General features: G+C 41.9%; 1 protein-coding gene across 1 annotated transcript in view; it reads left to right on the top strand.

The window, feature by feature from the left end:
- The first annotated feature begins 4,232 nt into the window (after positions 1-4,232).
- The window catches only part of LOC105918256 (NT-3 growth factor receptor), an 80,962-nt gene continuing 72,330 nt past the window's right edge, over positions 4,233-12,864 (top strand). Inside the window, exon 1 of the mRNA XM_012853307.3 lies at positions 4,233-4,804. Within this exon, the coding sequence (XP_012708761.2) occupies positions 4,512-4,804 (293 nt within the window). The 5' untranslated portion in view covers positions 4,233-4,511. The remainder of the gene's footprint in view (positions 4,805-12,864) is intronic.

Raw genomic sequence — 12,864 nt, 5'->3', positions numbered from 1 at the left:
AAGTCCCAATAATTTATAATAATAATAATAGAATGTTATTGATCTCACAATGGAGAAATTCACCTCTGCATCTTTACCCATCCCCTCGGGGAGCGGTGGGCTGCCACTGTGCTGGGCCTGGATTAAGTGTCTTGCTCAGGGACCCACAGTGGCAGTCGGTGGGAGTTGAACTCAGAACCTCTGGGACCCAAGCTCAATGCTCTAACCACTAGGCCACCAGATTAACAAAAAGCATCTAGTGTGTGTTGTGCTTATAAAATGTGTATAAATGTAGCAAGAAATACTGCTTTTCTCTTTAGACAGAAGAAACGCGCCCTGACACTCAAGTCAAGCATAAAGAAATAGGAGCATGCATATTGCGTAGGACCAATGATGTCAGACCAATGAAACGTCCCTGGGTTAAAGTTCAAATCAAAGTTCAAATCAAACCTACGGCCTTGATTCCATGTTACATTCTTTATAGTAAGGGTTGGTACAGTTCAGCCGATTGTATAGCAAGGTATGTTTCTGTATCGTGTTTTAAATTCGTGCCCCATGTGCACTCTTTTAACTTCGAGCACCTGCCCCTCCAACAGTCTCTTCACGTCCCTGCTACACTTGTTAATGTTTGGTGCTAGTGTTTTGCCAAAACAGTTATTCCCGACAAAATAGGCTAATTTTAGTAATAATAGTTATACAATAAAGTAATAATATATATATAAATATATTTGTCTTTGTATATGTTTGGCATATGTATATTGTCACGGTGCAGGGACAGATGGACCCAGTATTCAGCCAAAAACAAGCGAGGTACGTGGAATATCCAGGTTTTAATGAACAGAACTGGTTAGTGCAGGAACAGACAGTCTCAATGGTCAAAACGGGAATCCAAAAACCGGTACACAGAGAGGCAGTCCAAAAACAGGCAAAAAAAAAAACAGAAACAGGTCCAGGCTTAGGTCGGTAAACAGGTAAGCTATCAGTACACGGCAGGGAAATCAGGATCAGGTATCAGGCTGGCTCAGAACTCCAGAGACTAATTGGGTCAGGTCTACAAGCAAACAGAGTACGGGGAATGCTGGACAAGACTCACCAATAGGCATGGAAAACAATGATCTGGCAGAGTGCAGGAGACAGAGGCAGGTATAAATAGGAGAGTGAGCAGGTGAACTGAGTAGAAACTAATTACAGGAAAACAGGTGGAACTAATCAGAGGCAGGGAAGTGACTGACAGAGAACCGAACTGATAGGTTGGTGACTGCTGACAGGGGAGTGACAAACTCATTGGGTGAAAACAGGGAGGTGAGCTGGGAGGTGAACAGAACTGAACTAAAAGCTTGCAGAACCCTGACTGATAATATAAAATGAAGAACAAAAGCAAACCACAACAAAACTCAAACTATTCCATAAACCAAACTAAGACAGAACCTAAACCTAAGACAGAATTGGTAAAATAGAAAGAAGTACAAAACAAACCAATAACAAAACTCCAATCCTGACAGAGCCCCTCCCTCAAGGGCAAATTCCAGACGCCCCTTTAGAAAAATAAATAAATAATTCAGAAACAAAAGACAACCCAGACCGGGCGGGTGGAGGGAGGTACAGGATGGAGGGTCAGAGTCAGAAAAAAGAAAACTGTCCAAACAAGAATCCAAACCAAAATCCAAACAAAAACAACCCAAACAGGGTGATCTCAGTTTATTTGGGCGTCCCAGGGACAGACCCCAATACGTCCAGAGGGCGTCCCAGAGACAGCCCTGGCGTGTCGGTATGTCTGGTGCCTGGCTACAGAGCAGGGCCCTTCGAGGGCGGAGTCAACAGAGCAGGGCCCTTCGAGGGCGGAGTCGACGATGCAGACCCCTCGACGATAATGCAGGTCCCCCCTAATGCTAAATTAGAAGCTAGCCGGCAGTTTGGCATCAGGGGGTGCTAGACTACTAGCCTCAGGAGGCACCAGGCCACATGCCACAGACGGAGCCAGGCTAGAGAGTTCAGGGGGCACAGAGCTACATGCTTCAGAATGTAGCTTATATATAATAATGATTGAACTTTATTGATCTCACAATGGAGAAATTCACTTCTGCATCTTAACCCATCCCCTTGGGGAGCAGTGTGCTCAGGGTCTTGCTCAGGGAGTTGAACTCAGAACCTCTGTGCCGCCACTCCCCACAATATATTTGAGTATACATGTGGTTGTGTATATAGTAATAAAAGATTTATGAGTGGCTGTGTTTTGCAACATACATACATTTATCAGAATAATCTTTTACCTTTAACCCCACTAAGAATATTTACATGCACTGAACCCTTTGTCAGGATAGCTATAGTTTTAAGGTTTTCAGCAAAAAAAGTGAAAATTTGTTTAATATCCAGCGAGTTATAGTTGATTCAAATTGATTCTGCGCCTCCTCTATTACACTGAGCAGAGCTGTTGACCTCCCGAAGATGGCGCCCCCAAATCTCGTTAGCGCCCATAGGCAAAAGCGGTCGATACGGGGTCTACTCTTTATATTATGTCTGTGGGTGCACCTGCAGGCCCAGCCCCTGCACCCGAAACCCAACCCAGCGTGATTGGATTAGACAACCCGTTCCAGCCAACATCCAGCTTCAAATGCCAGCTTTTCAAATTGGCATAAAGCCACTGAAAATTTTAACGAGCATGAAAGATCAGAGTTGCACAATACAAGTCAATACAAGTTGGCTGTTTTGGATGACGTCTCCATTAGACGTGTATTTGTCAAAAAAGTAGTGAATCTCAATCTATTTATTTATTGTATTTTAATTAGGCCTATAGGCTCATAGGTCTTTTGTCCAAAAAAAACAAAAAATTTCACATCACCCCCTGTTCAAAATTACTTCCAGCGGCCCTGGTTATAACAAATACCTGGGTCATTTACACTGTTCTCCTTGTGCTTCCTACCACAGTCCAAAAACATGACTGTTAGGTTAATTGGCCTCTCTAAATTCTCCTTAGATGTGAGTGTGTGCGAGAATGGTTGTTTGTCCTGTCTGTCTCTGTGTTGCCCTGTGATAGGCTGGTGACCTGTCCAGGTGAACCCCGCCTCTCACCCATTGACAGCTGGAGATAGGCACCAGCACCTCTTGCGACCCCACAAGGGATAGACATGTTAGAAAATGGATGGATAGACATATGATAGCTTAAAAAAAAAATTCTTGCAGTTAATACTTTGTAGAATGCCTATTTACCCACAGGAGGGCACTCAGTCTTCTACAGCAATTCACAACAGAGCTCTAGGTAATGCTGCAAGTTTTATAGCACACAGGTTTTACGTTTGACAACCTAAAACTATAATTCTTCTGAGCAAGATCAGCCAAGCTGAGCAAATTAGTAATAGTTGGTATAAGTGTATGGAAAATGTGCTGATGTTTATAAAGTGAGCTTTTCTACAACTTTATCTGCATAAAGAAAGTAAACAAATTGGATAAACCATATACGAGTTGATCTTTTCCATTAATGCGTGCGTAGCGCATAGGTTTTACGTTTGACAGCCTTTTAATTATTACTCCTGCTAGATATGGGTAAAACAGGCTAATTATTTCTTCTCTGTTTACACATATTAGCACTTGTCTGTTTTTTTCTGAATAATTATATCTTCTCTTTTCCAATTTGAACAATGACTGAGAGAAATAGATTTCTGTCACACCATATAACACCATATATCCTCTCAGGAGGTCCTTCATTACTACTTAGAATTACCTGGAAACTGGATCAAAAGAAAGGTCTAAATATAAGTGATAATTCTAAATTTTAAATGGAGATCCAAACATTTCTGGCACAACTTCCCCTACTTCCAAGGTGCATAGAGAGGGACAAAAAATCTGCTACGGTAAGACTAGGGAGGAACTTTGTTTGGCTGATAAAGTTGTTCCCAAGCGTCTTGAGCATTGCTGGAATCTTCACTTCACTATAAATTTTACACTGAAATTATAAAAATTCTTAACTTACATTTATTTTTCAATAACTGTTAAGGCTGGCAGCACATGTCACATTTTTTACCAGGGGTGAGAACAAATGTTGATGTTGTGGAGGCTGCTGTATAATTTATATGTACATGAATATGTTTTAAATTCTCTGTTAGACATTTTTCAAGTTGTTACAAACACAAAAATGTCAACGCGCCCTCATTGGCTAGAAAGCTGTGGGCCGGGATGTGTAGGTGGGACTTAATGCTCCCCATATGGAGATAACAGGGCCTCCCAGTGAGAATATTAGCTGAGGCAAAGAGAGAGAGAGAGAGAGAGAGAGAGAGAGGGTGAAATGGAGATGTCAGAATGAATGACAGAAGACAAAAAGAGAGGGACAGGGTCTGAACGCCCTTAGATCCCTTTCCACCAGCTAACCAAACTGGAAGACTGGGTTTTTCAGCAGTGTTTTTGCATCTGATCCATACACCACCCACAGATATGAAGGAGATATTCTTTATTTTTACTTTTGGACTCTACTGAGAGACAACATTGCTGCTTACAGATAAAGTGTGAAAGCATATTCTCATTGTTTTCACACAGAGCAGATGTGCGGGAAAATGATATGTGATTCCAGCATGGATGTTCCGAGGACATCCTTGGTACCCCCTTTGAGGGTCTATAGCCGCTGGAAGGTTTTCCTTCTGCTAGTCTGTTTTTGCCACAGCAACCTGAGCTCCCTGTTGGACTGTCCGCCCATCTGTGCCTGCTCATCCACCGAGATCTACTGCAACAAGTCGGACAGCGGCAAGTTCTTCCCACTGCTGTCCTTCCACGGGACAGGCATTGTAGGGAACATGAGCGAGAACATTGAGGACTTTTTCCAGAACATCACCAGCATGTAAGTGTTCTTCCAAACCCAGTTCATCAGTAACAGATCAGAACTGTGGGCCGGTGTTATTAACTGGATCTGTGCTGCTGTGATTTCAACTTCAGTAAAAGTTTCTTTAAAAAAAGTCAATCTGCATAAGCTGTCCCATGCAACATTTCAGTGGTAGTTATTCAGCATAAGAAGTGTTTGTGAGCAAAATATCAAGCATGTGGAATACATTTAATACAATAACTGGACTGGGACACAAATTCTGGCAGAATTCTGGCATGAGGGAGTCTGTTTCCCCGAAAAATAGTCCACAGCTATGGGGTAGACTTCCATTACCTTGACGAAACCTGGCCTCCTCAGCTACAAATAACAATAACAAAACAATAATAGACATTGTACAGTGTTAGATTACAAATACCATAAAAAATAAATAATAAGGAAACGCTAAACACACAAACACAGTAAGGGAATTACTCAGTTTATTTACTTAGTTTATTTTTATTAGGCTTGTAAAACATAGTTATTGTATAAACACAAGAAAACAGGGTGTAGTCATATAGTTATTGAAATATTACCCTTCGAACACAGAGTCTCCCCTAATGTCTGTCTTTTCCTGGTGAGCCAGTAAGAACTGAAAACGTTCCTGGTTAATTTTGCGCACAGGCTGCATCTGGCACACATTTTCTCTACTCCACTCACTTCTTTCTCCTTTTTGCTACCATAACTTGGTCCAGTTTCTTTCTTGTTTTTTTTTCTAAATTATGAGGGGCCGTTTGTATGTTGCAAAATATCGGATTGACTCAGCCTGATGTTGTACTGCACCTGCCACAGACAGCTTTGCGCCCGCGCATCACCGCAGGCTGCGTTTTATTATTATTATTTATTTTTAAAAAAACAATTCGACCACCGACCGGCTTGGCCTGAAACAGACCGACCGGTTGGGAATTCTCCCTTTCCACCCCCCCGGGTGTGACTGACTTTAGGCACTAATTCTGTTAGACCATTGCACAATGGATTCCACGCAGCCTCGTTGCCTGGTTCATTTGGGAGAGGTGAACTGCCCCTCCCCATTGCCTTTCCTCGTCTCATTTAGCCTCCAGCCCAAACTGCGGTCTCCGGGTCTGCAGACACGTGCTTCTCCTCCAGCCTGTTAGCTTCTGTGCAGTGAGCAGGGCTGCAGCATCTTCTCACAGCAAGTAGGGTACCTACAGCTGCAAGTGGCGCCAATCAGTGGCGGAGCCAGGAAATTTTGAGTGGGGTGCCCAGAATGGATATGCCATCATTTTTGGGGTGGCCAACAACAAAAAACAGATAAGTGCTAATATGTGTAGACAGAGAAGAAATAATTAGCCTGTTTTACCCATATCTAGCAGGAGTAATAAATAAAAGGCTGTCAAACGTAAAACCTATGCGCTACGCACGCATTAATGGAAAAGATCAACTCGTATATGGTTTATCCAATTTGTTTACTTTCTTTATGCAGATAAAGTTGTAGAAAAGCTCACTTTATAAACATCAGCACATTTTCCATACACTTATACCAACTATTACTAATTTGCTCAGCTTGGCTGATCTTGCTCAGAAGAATTATAGTTTTAGGTTGTCAAACGTAAAACCTATGCACTATAAAACTTGCAGCATTACCTAGAGCTCTGTTGTGAATTGCTGTAGAAGACTGAGTGCCCTCCTGTGGGTAAATAGGCATTCTACAAAGTATTAACTGCAAGAATGTGTTTTTTTAAGCTATCATATGTCCATCCATCCATCCATCCATCCATCCATTTTCTAACACGTCTATCCCTTGTGGGGTCACGAGGGGTGCTGGTGCCTATCTCCAGCTGTCAATGGGTGAGAAGTGGGGTACAGAGTCTATCACTGGGCAACACAGAGACAAGCAACCACACACTCACACCTAATGAGAATTTAGAGAGGCAAATTTATCAGCATCATATATGAGGCTGATCTGGCAGGCCAGGCTACAGTTAACTTGGGGAAGCTATTGTGACTGTTGCTGGTAGTGACAGCTATTGATATCAATAGCAGCTAGCAGCAGCATGTAGAATTGAGCTATGCAGTCTAACCACTGAGCTATATTATACACTGGATTGCTAATAGCCAGCTGTTAGAACGAGTCGCTTTGAAGCCACCAGCCGCCATATTGGTACTCCCTATTTCCCCCCCAGTAACTAGGGAATATGTGCGCTACAGCATCGAATAACGAGGATTTTCTCATGTTCAGGGGGGCGTAAAACTTTTAAAATGTCAAATGCCATATACTTTTATGTTATGTTCTAAAACTATAGAGTACTGAGAAAGTCATGTGCTGAAATATTTTGCATTTTATTCATTTAAATAAATATATATATATATATATATATATATATATATATATATATATATATATATATATATATATATGTGTCTTGCGCTGCTGATTTTATTTTTCTTCATGCATTATGCAAATATAACGAGGCAGATATATAAAATAATAATAATAATAATAATAATAATAATAATAATATACATGTCGGGTCTGCCGGCCCAAACAGCACGTCGGCCCACCGGGCAAATGCCCGGTACGCCCGATTACCAGTCCATGCCTGTGTATACACACACATATACATACATACACATATACATACAGATAGAGAGATGATAGAGAGATGAGAGAGAGAGTAGAGAGAGAGAGAGAGAGACAGAGAGAGAGAGACAAGCGAGACACGAGAGAGAGAGTAGGAGAGAGAGAGAGGAAGAGAGAGAGAGAGAGAGAAGAGAGAGAGAAGAGGAGGCGACCGAGAGACAGAGAGAGACAGAGGAGACAGAGACTAGAGAGAGAGAGAGAAGAGACACAGAGAGACAGACAGAGAGAGAGAGAGACAGAGATAGAGACAGATACAGTAGAGACAGAGAGAGACAGACAGAGACATAGAGACAGACAGATACAGAGAGATATAGAGAGAGACACAGAGAGACAGACAGAGAGACAGAGAGAGAGAGAGAGGAGAGAGAGACAGAGATAGACAGAGACAGATATAGACATATAGAGACAGACAGAGAGAGAGATAGAGAGATAGAGATATATACATATACGACGTGGCGGTAGGGGTTCATAGCTGGTGAGGCACTGACGTCATCAGAGTTCAGATTTACAAATATATACACTCTACAGCAGGGGCGTCAAGCTCCGGTCCTCGAGGGCATATATATATATATATATATATATATATATATATATATATATATATATATATATATATATAAGGTGGCTGTGGCGTGGACCTAGGCGGCAACAAGGCGGAGGCAGAACGTAGTGAAATTGGAATTTTAATGAAAGCAAACTTACAGAAACTCCAGCAGGAGCAGCGACAGGGAGACCACAGGAGCATACAAAGGAACACAGAATGACCCGACAACGGGGAAACAAACAAAGAACTTAAATACAGGCTGGGGATCATTAACAGCAGGTGAGGTAAATCAACTAATTAACTGAAACAAGTCCACAACTCAGGATCTTGACAATATATACACATATTTATATATACATATATGTATATTTAATATGAATAACATGTAAAATATTTCAGCACCTAATTTCCTAGTAGTTGATAGTGTTAGTACATCCACTGACTGTAGAATTACCTGTGAAACATTTTCACACAGCCAGAAAACTGCTTGTTGTTGCAACCAAATCCTGTGGGATTCTGTGAGAGTAGGGAGTAGCAAGATGGCGGCCAGTGACTTCAGTTTTTCAGGCAAAATCAGCACTCCAGTGTATTATATAGCTCAGTGAGTCTAACCGGAAGTTGTCTGTCCCTAAAGATATACCCCATCCTAATTTGCATAATGAGGCAGAAATGCATACAGAAATTAAAATAGAACAGGCAAATAAATAAATGACGCTGAAGAAATAAATACCTTAAAAAATACAAAGGAAGAGGAAAACGGACACAAATTTAAAACATACACAGAAATTAATACATTTAGGTAAATCATAAATAGAGCTGAAAATTATGATGGATGATAAAAAATAAGGTAATTATTACAAAGGTGAACTAATAAAAATCTAGTTGAAAGACATTACTGCATATATTCATTTATTTGCTGTATTTTTGTGCATGTAATTGTATGCTTATGTATTTATTGAGCATGTATTTATTGATTTTTTTAAATATATTTTTTCTAATATGTCAGAGATAGTCCTTCACATGTATAATTTTTTTTAGGTTTTCTGGAAGCAATTTCATTCTGTTTTTACAGCATTTTAAAAAGTGATTCATTAGTGAGTAGAGGGTTAGTGGCATAGTCGGGGTAAGGAAGACACCACTACCAGCATTTTAGGAGGCCAATGACACGCTCTACAGTTGTGCATGAGAGTGAGTGTTACTAAAGTGCGCCTCCTCTGCACTCTGGGGGTTTGGATTAGGTCCCAGGACCTGAGGGGGTTGCCACTGTCCCCTGGAGGTTTTAGCAGAATGTAATATTCTAGGGAGTTTATTATTCCTAATTTTCCTTTGCAAGATCTTCCAGCATTGCTGCATCCACTGTGCAGCATTACACACAAGTGTCACTATGGTAGTTAAATGTTTACAGCAATCAATTCAATAAAATTTTCAATTAAATCTAATTGAAAATGTAACCTATGGTACATGTCACCGAGGTGATCATTGTGGAGAGAGTTGTGATGGTAGAAAACTGATGAAATGAAACTTTGATTTAAGATTTAAGGTGGCTTATTGCTTTTTTTTTTTTTTTATTAAACTCAAAGGTCCTAATTCAGAGTTATGTGTCAAGTGCAAGAATGAATAACCCAGTGGTTTTGAAGGCTTATGATAAAGTCTATGATTAAATTCTGATATGGAGGGAAATTAAAAGTCTGAGAGGAATCATGATATAGGTTGGCTGCAATTCACCACTTTACCATCTGTGTTGCCAAATTTCCCTGCATCCAAAATGGATGATACAGAAAATATTACTAGTTTTAGCTCTATTTGAACACATTAACCACAATCTACCCTAATGTTCTGTTTTACCTATTGTTTTATGAAATTTTTATTCAGATTCGGAAGAGATCGACAAGACACAAATAAAAACACAAACACTGCTTTGGCTAGGATAATAGAGCCCATATTTATTATCCCCACAGAATACAGCAACACAAAACAGCAAGCACTTCGCACACGCAAAGTAGCAAGCACTTAAAGCAACATTGCTTTCAGACAAGCGTGCTATTCCATCCCTTACCCTGGCACAGAACTGGGAAGCCGGTCAGTCCAGTAAGAGCACAATCCACACGGCCGGGCTTCCACTCGGACCCACGGTGGATTTCAACGACTGAGAGCGGTTCCCTCCTTTTTATACCCATAAACAAAGTATCAGATGGGAGAGAGAGTGGCCAGTTCTCTCTCTCAGCTGACCTGTTCGTCCCGTTTCCAAAACATGTTTCCAGGGGTCGTCTGGTCTGGGTGCGGGATGTGGGGTTGGGACTGAAGCAGGAACCGGGTAGGTTGGGTTATGGTGGTGCCCCATGCCCCCCCCCCTCCCCATCTTGATTTTAGGGCTCACCTAATGGGTCCAGGGGTCTGGTACCCCTTTGGGCCTGGACCTGGGAATATGGGGTGTGAGTGGTAAGTGCGAATGTGTGTACTGCGTCCCCCTTTTTTTTGAATGAGTGTTTGCATGTGGGGGCACTAGGGTGGGAACGAGTGAATGAGACTGTATGCGGTTTTCTGTTTGTTTATTTGTCAGGTTGGGTTTGTACTGTCCCCTCTACCAAGGACATCTCAGGTCTCCACTAGGTGTGGAGCACCCTCCCCCGGCCTGCTCCCCTCCACTGGCTGGCGCCTTGGCCCACTGTTGCATTGATGGTACTCTGTGTCTGGGGTTGGGTGCCCAGGCAGTTGCCAGCTCACTCCTGGCAGCTGCTTCCCGGGGCTAGGTCAGGGCCCCCGGCAGGGGGTGGGGTGCCCCTAGGGCCTCGGGTCCCTGGGGCCCATGGCCGGATCCACTCCAGCATAGCTGGCTGCCGGTGGAGCCCACGGGCTTGTCCCCGTGGCTCCCTGGGGCTTCGGCATTGTGGCGGTTCAGGGGTTTCCTTGGGGCCGTCTCTCCTCTTCCCTTGGTGGGGGAGGCAGACTTCCTGTGTTGACCCCTCTTGGGGGGTCCCTTTGGGTATCTGGGATCTTGGTTCCCCTGGCGTCTGCCTTGGTGCTCTGGGGGGGGGCTCTTCACAACCACTATTGAGCATTTTTCTGTTGGATATACTTTACATACACAAGAGCACTCTCGCACACACCTACAGGTGCTTGGATCCAGGTATTTACAGACTCACTTCCATACAGAATACCCCTATTCTTATCTTCAGCTGTCACTTTATACATGTTGTATTAATTAATACTGTATATACTTCAGTGGTGGTATCAACGCGCTACTTTATTGTATATGTAATACTTTATACGCTGGTTGTGCTGTTCTTTTTATGTCACTCTTTGCAGGTGAAGAAGCAGACTGGGGTTGTTCTATCATTCTCTCCCTTTTACCTCATCTTTCTTTCTCCTTTTTTTTCTTTCCTTTATTTTTCTCTTCTACTTTCTTATTGTAGTGTCCATATAACATGAAATATTCCCTGCATAAATTATAACAAAGCTCTTTACATGTATAAATCAAGCGGAGCACTATGGTGAAAGTGGTACGGCTCCACTTGTTAAAGTAAAATCTGTTGGGCTGTTTTTGGCATTAAGACAATTCTTAATGCCACATTGCCAGACAGGACACTATAAAGAAAAGACTTACAGCAAAGGTACAGCAAACCCAAGCATTGGTTGATGTGAAGCTTGACTCATGTCACATGATCCTGTCAACAGGTACATCTAAAAATATATTATATTGCGTAAAATATTGCAGTCCTGGGCATTCTCTTCTCCTCTGACCTCTCCTGGACTGTGAAAACCTCCCACCTGGTGAAGAAGGCGCAACAACCGCTCTTCTTCCTCAGACAACTGAAACGCACTGGACTTTCTAAGCTACTATTTACCGAGCTACAATAGAAAATGTCTCAGCATAACTGTGTGGTATGGGAGTTGGACAGTGCAGGAGAGGAAGTATTTAACACGATTTAATACCATGCCGATATTTTTTTTTCCCTCTTAAACAAAGATAGACATGGTATTAGGCATATACATATAAATTAATAAAAAATGTATATTTCAATAAAGTCATAAGTTTTATTGTTAATTTTTTAATTCTCTCCCACACACAATTCTGAGCTTTCACACCAACAATAACTTCTTTGAATATTTTTGCTTGCTGTTTCTATCCATATTCATAGAGTTTAAGCCTGGAAAAAGGTTTTAAATTTCCAGGTCATTCCAGTCTTACACTTTGCTTGTAACTGGGCAGGAGCTTAATACCCTGAATGAGACTGTTTAGCAACTGTTTAGTAACTCCAGGTCCTTCGTTTGGCAACGTAATTCAGCCTTAGTTTGTCAAATACAGAGAAAACAAATGAATAAGCATTAAAGTACGTTTATGGGTTGGGTTTCAGCAATATTATCAGCATGTTGAAAACTCATCTTCAGATCCAATGTCTGCTTAAAATGGTGATCTGAAGCATGTAATCTACTTTCAGCAGTTATCACCGGTTATTGCACCGTAAACTGCAGAAAGTACGTGCAGAGTTGCTCTCTCTGCCTTTACTACCGTCGGCTCCTATGGCGGAGGGATATTTCAGCTGGATACAAAGTGTCTAGTGCAGGCAGGTCTCTTAATAACCGCTGTTTCGTCACTTATTTTAGAGCCCAAATAAGCGATTTCACTTTCAGAAACATCCCAAAAAAACACAACCCATGACTGATGAAATTTACAAGCGCCTTTAGAATAAAACAAGTCCAAAGTCGCATGAAATTAACAGTCTGTGCAACAGTGAGCGCGGGTCTGTTTTGCTACAGTCTCTAGCTCTCTGAAACTACGGAAAGCGCCGAGGATAAAAGAAACAGTCTGCAGAGCACGGCGGGGGAAAACATTAGGGAACGATGTGTGTGTTTTGACGCGCAATTACCGGCGACAAAAACATTTCGGTGTTGTAG

Source organism: Fundulus heteroclitus, unplaced genomic scaffold (assembly GCF_011125445.2).
Source record: "Fundulus heteroclitus isolate FHET01 unplaced genomic scaffold, MU-UCD_Fhet_4.1 scaffold_39, whole genome shotgun sequence".
Taxonomy (NCBI): domain Eukaryota; kingdom Metazoa; phylum Chordata; class Actinopteri; order Cyprinodontiformes; family Fundulidae; genus Fundulus; species Fundulus heteroclitus.
This window is presented reverse-complemented; position numbering and strand designations above follow the sequence as displayed.